This window comes from Apaloderma vittatum, unplaced genomic scaffold (genome assembly GCF_000703405.1).
Source record: "Apaloderma vittatum isolate BGI_N311 unplaced genomic scaffold, ASM70340v1 scaffold36073, whole genome shotgun sequence".
NCBI lineage: Eukaryota > Metazoa > Chordata > Aves > Trogoniformes > Trogonidae > Apaloderma > Apaloderma vittatum.
The window spans coordinates 12,632-22,444 of NW_009708026.1; the positions used below are offsets into that span (position 1 = coordinate 12,632).

A 9,813-nucleotide genomic window follows, 5' to 3' on the forward strand; every position below is an offset into this window, starting at 1 on the left:
CCTGAGAGGCTGGCGAGTCCAGGCAGGCTTTCAGGAGCAAGTCTTCCCATAGAAAACAGGAATGCACCCAGGGATTCATCTGCAGAGCGTGAGCTGGGAGAGGGTGACCCAGCACTGCTGGTTTCCGACAGTGTTACTTGTCCTTGCATCCCAAGCAACGTGCATTTAGGCCAGGCCTTAGCTGCAGGCAAGGCTTTATCCCACGCACGTGTATTCCCACGCTGTGGCCATCTGCAGTGTGCAATCACCTCTGCACTCATCCTCCTCCCAGCCCAGGTCTTCAGAGAGTCTAGATGACCTGCAGAAACAACTTCCTTGCAGACACGAATCCCTGGGATGCTGGAGTAAATATATGTCTCACTGTGCTCCTCAACACCTTGCGTGCAACACGATGCAGACGTTTCTTAAACCAGTCCGACCCGAGGAGCGCTCCAAGGAGAGCTCCGTCCTCACCTAGGTAGAGCAAAAGCAGCCCCAGGGTAGGAAATGGAGCCAAGAAATCAGAGCCTAGCTCCTGGCTGCGCAGGACTACTACCCACTACTTCTCCTCAGTCACATGCAGCTCTGCTCTCCGGCAGAGGGTTTGGGTTCCCCATTCTGTCTTTGAAAGCAGCTGCATGCCAGTTCAGCGCAGGGCCCTGTGACAGCCCAGCTTGCCGCAATCTTTTCACACTCCCTTCTCAGTCCCTCTGGCCTAGGGATGCTTTAGGAGCTTGTTGGGCATCTTGAGTTTTCCACAGCTGATCTGCCAGGATCCATTTGTCTCCATCCTCAGGCAGCTGTGACTGGTGAGCCTGAACAGAAAAGACCTACAAAAGGATCCTATATCTCCACTCAAATTTGCTTTTTGATCCTTCAGTACTCTGCAGCTGAGGACCGCTTGCTTTGACTGAAATGCAAAGATTATTTTGTTTGCCAAAAGCAAAAAAATACTCTGTTTAGATGTGGTTTTCATGGAGAAGTCCTTCTGGTTTCGTTTTGCTGCTGGCTAGTGATGTTACTGTAAGTGCACAGGTTTTGTGCGTGATTGAACATCTGTGGTTTCTATTAAAAACTGCGTATTACTACCGTTGAGCCAGAGATTCCACTTCTGCATGTAAAAATGAATTGCATCATGTTCTTAAAGCTGTAACTGTTCTCTTGCAAGGCTGTAACTTATGTCATCCTCCTTCCTAAAATTGTAGAAGGCTTTTATTGCCTGTCAAATTTTTCTTGGTGCATGTACTCTAAGGCAAAATTCTGTTTCATTGAGGATATGTTCATTTTCCCTGCCTCTGAAATTGAGCCTTGCTCTGATTTACTTATATTGGGATTATTGAGGGACTGCTGTGATTGCAGATGACATTCGCAATTCTGCTGCGGAGTTTCTCAAAGACACTAATGCTGACTGTGTGTCTGTAACCTGGCAGCCGAGTCCCATCAATCATGCTAAGCAAAGCTTAAACTCAAGTGAGGATAAAAAGACGAGATAGACTGCTCCTGTCGGCTTTGCTGCTCGCCACATCCCGCTTCCTCTCAAAGGGACTTCAAAGCATGACCTAAAAAAACAGGGCAAAACACTCTGAGGCATTTCCATTCCAGCAAGAGGGGCAGTGCTGGGTCGGACTGGTGGGTGAGCGCAGGTGCCTTTCTACTTTAACATGAGGTGCGCACAGTTGCGATGGGTGGCGAACGCAGGGCTGTGTCTGTTACGTAAGGTCTTAAGTCCAGTGGGACATCTGTCCTTTCTCGCTCAGCCCTGCTTGTGGCAGCTGCTCTGGTCGCTCTAGCAGCTTTCGATAGTCCCTGATGAAGCTAGCTGTGACCTTTAAAGAGAGACAAGGCAAAGGTAGTGACGTAACAAGGTGAAGAATTTGCAGCCTGCTTTTGTGGTCTTTCTGCTAGCAGTGAATCATTATGGGGTGGCAAAAATGTCTCTTACTGCACTTATTTTTGGGTTTTAGTCCTTATTGCACTTTCTGTCCCATGATTGAAGACCTATTTATTTTCCAGTATTTCCTCTCCTCAAAGTTACCTATATACCATGATTAGGTCTTGCAATAAGCTAAGAAGAGCTCTGTAGCTCTTACACCGTAAAGCCCGCACAACTCTCATTTTCTGCAGCAATTTTTCAATGTCCCTTTAAAACATCCACACGCTCCAACTCTGCATGCACTATCCAGTGATGAGTTTCAGCAGCTGGGTATGCAGAAGGAGGTCATCCTCCCTTCCTTGTCCCTGCTCCTCTGTTTGCACACAGAAATTGCATTTGCCCTTTTTCCCAGGGCTTCCCACTGTTGCATTTTTGTCCGCTGCAACCCCTACATCCCCCTCAGCATCACAGCTGTCCTGGATACAGGCCTCATCCTGCTGGCATTTGCATGTGGACACTCAGTCCTGATTTAGATGAGCCCAGCTTCCCCAGCAAGGCTGAGTCGAGCCCTCCTGGAGACTGCACCCTCCTCCTCCTGCTTTTCCCCTCTTGTGAACAATCCTTGTGGTGCTTACGTATTTCATACCCAGGAGCTTTAAGACCAGACCTTTCGTTAAAAACACCATTCCCAGAAAAAAACCCGACACTGTTTTTGAGTTATCATCAGCCATTTGCAACTACCTTTTTTTACCCTCAACGTCCCAGGGTGGCAGAGGTAAAAAGATGTAATACCATGCGGGTCAGCAGGAGAGGTGTATGTACAAAATACAGTTTTTCCCACCGTCTGTAGCCCTCAAGACCTTGGTCAGGTGTTATGTTCCCATTCTCCCAGTAGCTCCTGCATCGTGTTATCCACTGGATTTGATTTGTCAGGTACCTTGCCAGCCTGCCTGCCTTCTTGGCATGCAGGCCAAGATTGTTTGTTTCTATCTGAAGCTGTAAAGAATGGCTTTTTCCTTAGTGGCTTTAGTTTCCTGCAGCAACCCCACTAAATCAGAAGTTACAAAGTGCTGGAAAGCTGCTGTTTGCTCCTTATCTTCTTTTCTGCTTGCCTCAGGTATTCACTCCACCTCACACAGCCAGCCAGTATCAGGGAGGGTCAGCAGCTGAAAGTTAATGGCCCAAATCTGTGTCATTACTTTGAGGAAGAGGTAGATGCTGTTAAACAGCACTCTGCAGAGATATTGCTGAAGTAGGCTCCATGTGTGTAGCTCCATGTCTGGAGATGCTAAAGCAAGACAGGCTTTTGTCTGAAGTTTTTTCTTTTTCCCGATGAGCAATTACTGATCTTGACCCATAGATTCTTCTCTATTCCATTTTTTCACATTCCCTTTGAAACGTTGCCTCCCAGTACCCGTTAGGCTTTTCCCAGGGCAGCGGTTGGGATATTAGTGTGCAGAGGTACTAAGCTAGGGAAGAATTTGCATTAGAAAAACTCTTTAGACAGACCTATCGCTTCCCCTGATGCATGGCGAAGCTTCTGCGCATCCACAAAGAGCTCAGCAGCGTGTCAAGGAGCGTAGGGGACCAGCAGCAGTCCTGTTACACCCTGCTGGGTCCACACTCCTTGCCTCTGTGATGGGATCCAAAGTCCCAGCTCTGCCACGAGGCAGCAGTGGTGGGAGAGCAGCTGGATGCACCAAAGAGCAGTGCTGGGGTGCTGGGCATCACCAGAAGAGGAACCGGGGACAGCCCCAGGTGCACCTAACACCATGGCTCCATGGACTGCAGGACCCCAGGATGCGTCCCAGGGACCAGTGACGCTGCGTGGGACCCCTTCCCCTGACACCTCTCAGCTGCTTTGCCTGGGGGTGGGGTGGATGGATCTCACTCACCCAGAGGCAGTAAACCAACTCATAGATCTGCAACCAGAATCTGAATCTGAGGCCAGAAAGCATCACAGGACAGATGGAGAACAGAGATAGAGGAGGAAATGGAAGGTCACAGAGAGGGCAACATAATTTCTTGGTAACTTCAGGCTGATGGCAAAACTTAGTGTCTTGGGTGGGTGAGCAGATGCTCTGGATGCAGTTCATGTGCATACGTGGCCAACAGCAAAGTGAGGGTAGGTGGTGAGCAGGGACACGAGGATTTCTGGTCTGTGCAAGCCAATCTTAATGAACACGGTCCATAAATCTAAAGTTTCCTGTGCAGCAGAAGCTCCTACTCATGTCTGACTTTGTGTCTGTTCTGAACAAGTAGGTCATCAACACTCAGCAGATGTTTTGTCGCTACTTATGAGCTACTTACGGAAGCACTTTTTTTAGAAAAGACTGGAGACGAGTTCCCTTTTACTGCCCCTTTTGCATGGAATCGTCTATTTTCATCTTGCTCAGGCTGCACTTGTTGGACCAGTATGTGCACTGGAGAAAGCAAAGGCTGTTAAAATCATTTATTAGCAATTGCTTTCTAAGCCTCAGGTTGTTAATTATTTGCTATTTTTAAAAAAGTACAGCAAGCTGGACAGTGATGAAAACACCAAGAGCTATTCATACAATTTTTAATGACTGTTAATGTGCCTCTCACTTTACTGGCTTGATCATCCTGATGTGATGAAGAAGCAATCAAATCACAGCGTGCCACTGCAATAAGCAGCAAGCACTGGAACAAGAGCCAATAATGACATATTTGTGGATAAATTCTTTCAGGAAAGTTTGGAGAATAATATCGGGGTCAGTAATTGAAATCTGTGAGTCACATCAAGATGACCCAGCTGGTGTAACAAATCCTGAATCCAAAATCTCCCTAAGCAGTCAAGCATCTGAGTGGTAGCAGGGACTCCCTTCAGCTGTCACTAATTTATCAGCAAAGTGGACTGAACACTTGTTCTGCTGGGCTACAACTGCTTAAGGGAGAAATTGTCAGTGATAGGTAATCCCCACACAAAGAGCAATCCTTTACAGAAGAGAAATGCTAGGTGTGCCTTGGGGGCTGTCACTGGTTTTTCTGTTGGCAATGTCCAGCTCCCAGTCACAGGGAAGTGCTGAGAGGGTTGAACTGAACAACATCAGACTAGATTTTCAAGTGGGATGAATACAGATCTTTTGTTCTAAATTTAAAATTTCCCGTTCTTCTTGTCTGAATGTTCACAGAGGAAACAAAAAAAAAAACCACCAAACCCTAACCAAAAATAAAAAGAACCATGTGGAGCCATGGGATGGAGGAGTAGACATAAGGGATATTACAGGTTCTGGAAGTGCTCTCTGCAGGATAGGTGGGCTTTGTTTCTCTATTTTTTAATTCTTCCCAGCTTTGCCTGAAAGAGCCAGTATCCGTCACTGCTGTCCTCAGTTTGCGTTCTTTTGTACTCTCTGAACTGAGACCTACCCCCACAAACCTCTGATCAGGTTGGTCACCCTGTGGTGCATCGCAGTGAGAGATATACAGGCTTGCAACATGTAGCTTCCCAGGTTTTCAGCCATCCTCAGTTTTTCAGAGGGTGTGGTTGATGTGCTGTGGGTCAGCACAGTAATTTGCTCACTAGTCTGTATCCACAGAACACCATCTGCAGCCTGTCCACAGCGCAGTACAGCACAATGTGTAGAAGGAACCTCTCCACTTTGCTAGAGCAGCATCTGCTGCACTGTGATAAAACAAGTCTGACTGTAATGTCTTTAAAAAAATTATAATCTAGCACTCATTATATTTTCTGTGACTAGGATTTTCCAAGTTGTCCTGCAGTACCTAAGTGAGAGAGATGCCTTCAGAGATCCTGAGGTGCTCATTTGCTGCTGGTTAGAGTGAAATGCTTGGGAATGGGATTGATTGATTGTTTCTGACTGGCTGCAAGTGCAGAGCATACGCTGTGAGCTCCTTTATCCACGTTGCATTCCAGGGACCAGGGATCTGTTAAGAAGTACAAAACTTCTTCCTCTTAGTAGCCCTAATACTCACCCATGTTATCCTATGTGAGTGCACACCCAAACTCAGTGCAACTGCCAAGTGTCCACACGTTCCTGTGCAGATGATGTATGCCTCTCATGCGTCCGTGGGTTTGCAAACACCAATCACTCCTTACAGCTTGGTTTCTTCACGTAACACATAATCACAAGAGCTTAAGGGCAGGAACATTGATCTCTCTTAGTCCTCAGGCCTGGCAATTGCTCTGATCAATCACTTTCCTGCTCAGCACAGGACATGGAGCCATGTCTAGTGAGCACAGAAGGAAAAACAGTATTGTATGGCTCAGCTATGGACCCGTCTCCTAAGAGAAATTTGGAATATCTTCCTGAAGTGTCCAAGCTGGAGAGAAAGCAACCCATCATCTGCTCCCACACTAAATAGCCTTCATGTCAAGATCACGCAGCTAATTTCTGGTTTGAATGGATCTCACCCCAAATTCCAGTCACCAAAAATCATTACTTTTCCTTCTGCTGATGAAAAGATCCTTCTAGCTGACCCCCATCTTGCAAAAAGTACAGACAGACCCAATGGCCACCCACAAGTATCTTTTCTCAGCTGAGTAAAGGTTTTCTAGCTTCTTGCTCTAGGTAAAAGCTTTCAAGGGGTCGCCCAAATCTCATCTTCATAACCTTTCTCCGGGTTCTCCACCTCTTTTAATTTTTTTAATGCTAATCTGAAGGTCTTCAAGTCTCAATTACTCTTAGGAAAACGTTTCATTACAGGTTACCCTTTGCATAGGTTTTAAGAGCATTTTAACATAAGCAGTTGTGGCTCTTATTTTCTTATTTTCTGCCAGATGAATGTTTATTTATTGCTGGCTTTGTTTTCAGGCATAGACGACAAAGATATAACGAGCATTTTTATCTCTTCTGCATCTTTACTGATCATTGCCACCATCCCTGTCTAATAACAGTTCTGCACCTTGTCTACAATTTCTACTGTTCCTTGAGAGATGCAAAATATTATTATTGTCCTTATCCCACTGTCCTTACATTTTCTACCTTTAGCTTCCCATGTCAGTTTGGATAAACAGTTAAGTCATTGTAACCAATTTTTTTCTCCCTTCTGTCTAATATATTGGCTCAATCAGGAGAGAGGCTTAATACACTACATACTCCACACCCGAATAGGGCTGCCCCATGCTCAACAGGCGGCAAACCTCTAAGAAAGAAACTTCTCCTTGCTGTGCCCTCAGATAGACAAAACCAGGCAACAGCTGCTGCAGGACCTTTGGGAAAGTTCCTCAAGCTGTGCTCCTTGCCCAGTCCCCACCATGTGCTCCCAAAGGCATGCACATACACACGCCTATAGCCTCTGTGATGCACAGGCAGGTATACACCCTGCAGACACCCTCGTCCACCTGCACACTTTGGCCAAGAGTCCAAGGTTTTTCAGGGAAGGGTTTTTTCTTGCTATGCTTTAGGGTTTTTTTCCGCGGCTCTCAGTTTTTAGCTAAAGATCTATCTCTTCAGCTTGTGGTGAGAGATGACACTTGACTTCTTCCGTCCCTTTCTCTGTCAGCCTTTTAGCCCTGGAGAAGGATGAGGCAGTGATGATCCTGTGCTATGCAGTCCTGGAGGGAAACTGTCTCTCATCAGTGTTCACCCAGGCCTGGAAGGAGATGGAAGAAAACCTCTTTGGGTTCGGAGATTCGGTAAAAATGCTGATGCCCACCTTTCATCCCCACTGTGTGCGGGTCTCCCTGCAATGTTGACCACAATGCTGGCAGACAGAGTGTCCTTTCAGGCACCGCCTCCTGGGAGAAGCTGACCTGGGTGACCAGGGAGGCAAGCTCTAAGTCAGGGATATGGGAGCTCCTCAGTCTCCTTTTCAACCCCTTTCTTCCCCACTGCATCTACTCTAGGTCTGTGACAGCCTTGGGCGGCGTCACATGGACATATGTCCTGACTGCGCCTTCTGCTCGCTGAAGAGGGAGCAGTGTCAGAACATCCAAAAACTGAACCGCGTTCACTGTGGGATGGGAACCTTCACCACCTACATCAACCCTCAGATCTCAGCCCAGTACCAGGCTGTGGTCAACAAGGTACTAAATGTGTTGCGTGTTCTGGTGGCCTCTCAGGAGGAGGCTGGACTGGGTGGTGCAGAAGGGAAGGGAGATTCATAGTTCTCTTTATCTGCATGCCTTTGCAGACCAGCTTCTCAGGTACCTCAGAGTTCTATGGCATGGAGGTTCTCAGAAGGCTGAGGGTGGAATACTGGTGCAGCCAGATAGCCATCCATGGCTGTGAGGACTCTCGTGTGACTCTCTGGCTGAAAATAGAGTATATGGCCTTCCAAGATGGAGATGTCCCAAGCCAGGTGGGTACACAGTGAATGCTCCCATCCCACCTTCTCCTCTTATTTCTCCAGCCTTCATTCCCTTCTCCCCAGATCTGTGACTCAAGCGGACTTCAGCACCCCAGCTACTGCGCGTTCAAAAGCCACCAGTGTCTCCAGCAGAGCCTCTACAATCAGAGGGTGAGAAACAGTCTGTACTGCCCTATACACAGCCTTCTCCTTCATGGCTGGTACCTCCACAGACAGCCTTGAGTCCCTGCAGGTCTCACTGGCCTGCTGTTTTTGCCTCCAGTAGGACAGAATTGGGTGCAGTTGAGGGACAGTGACAAAGAGCGACCCAAGCGCAGCCGACATGTAATTGGGGCAGTGTGATTTGCACAAACGCTGTGAGAGATGGCATCAGAGACAGTCACTTATGTTGAGACAAAGGAGCTGCAGGGAGCCTCCCACTTGTGGAGTATCCCTGCAGGGGAGAGTCTCCCACATTTGCTGGGTGCTTCCTAGGTGGTAACAAAAAACAAAACCACCAGAGCAGGACAGAGGACTAGCCTGTATCTTAGATAACACACAGTTCAGCTATCAGCCTTTCCCTCCCGCTTCTCAGTTGGTTCTTTCCTCTTCCCTCTGGTGCCCCCACCATCCCAGCCTCCAGATGCCATCCATCATGGGAGCCCTTGGGGGAAAGATGGGCAGTGGTATCAGTCCTATGAACTCAGACTCTCCTTGCAGGTGACTCGACGTGGCTGCTACAGAAATGAGACATACCAGGTGCTGAGTGAGAAGGAGGGAGAGGAGAAGGTGCAGCTGTGGCACCAGAGGTTCCTCAGCCTCACCAAGGGATGACGCACAGTGGCAGGGGAATGCACAGGAAGCGCAGGACTCCACAGGAGGATCTCTGGGGCTGTGGTGGGGCAGAGAGCCTGGATAGACTTGGACATTTCTTCCCAGGCCTCTTGCTGGCCAGTCAGCTCATCATGGCTAGATCTCACCCTCCAAACACCTGTTTGGCACTGGTGGCAGCAGCACACCATGAGGGGAGCCTCACTCAACACTCACACCTTCACTGTGACACCTTCTAGAACTCCTCCTGAAAACGTTTTGTGCAGCCAAAGGAGCAGCTGAGCATTGGAGAAGGCATCAGCCCTGGGAACCTGGCTTTAGAGCCACCGGTCCGAGTGTCCTTGTTCGAAATCCTCAGCCATCTCTTGCCTCCCTCTCTCCGAAGGCCTATGCTAGTCAATAGTTCTCCCAAGGATGATTCGTGTTGTTTAAAGAGCCCATTTGCCCCACAACCCTAGTTCCCTTCTCTTTGCTCCTGCTGCCACTCTACCACACCCCTCCATGACCCCTCTCATATCTGAGGTGGGTCCTCACTGCCCCCTGCTCTGCTTCCTGGTGCTTCTCACTCACTGCAGCCCATGTGTCCCCTGAGCACGAGAACTCCAGCATGTCCTTGTCCCCTCCCAGCCCACGGGAGGGATCAGATCCAAGTACCCTCCAGGTCCCAAATGCAGCACATGAGGGAGGAGCTGATGTATGCACTTTGCTTTCCATTGCAGCTGGTTTATTTCCAAAGTTTAAGGGTTTATTGGGCCTCTGTCCTCCAGCCTTCCACCCAGAAAAATAATTCAAACTGCAAAAAACCCGATGAGCCTGGCAAGAGGGTTCTGTGCAGGAAGCACATAGGAGCCGATGGCACC

At 48.3% G+C, this 9,813-nt stretch overlaps 1 protein-coding gene across 1 annotated transcript in view; it reads left to right on the plus strand.

The window, feature by feature from the left end:
- The window catches only part of ACRBP (acrosin binding protein), a gene marked incomplete at its 5' end in the record, with an annotated part of 13,473 nt that extends 4,517 nt beyond the window's left edge, over positions 1-8,956 (plus strand). The window contains 5 exons of the mRNA XM_009866407.1: positions 7,337-7,469; positions 7,680-7,859; positions 7,967-8,134; positions 8,207-8,293; positions 8,843-8,956. Of these exons, the coding sequence (XP_009864709.1) occupies positions 7,337-7,469; positions 7,680-7,859; positions 7,967-8,134; positions 8,207-8,293; positions 8,843-8,956 (682 nt within the window). The remainder of the gene's footprint in view (positions 1-7,336; positions 7,470-7,679; positions 7,860-7,966; positions 8,135-8,206; positions 8,294-8,842) is intronic.
- Between the last annotated feature and the right edge of the window lie 857 nt (positions 8,957-9,813).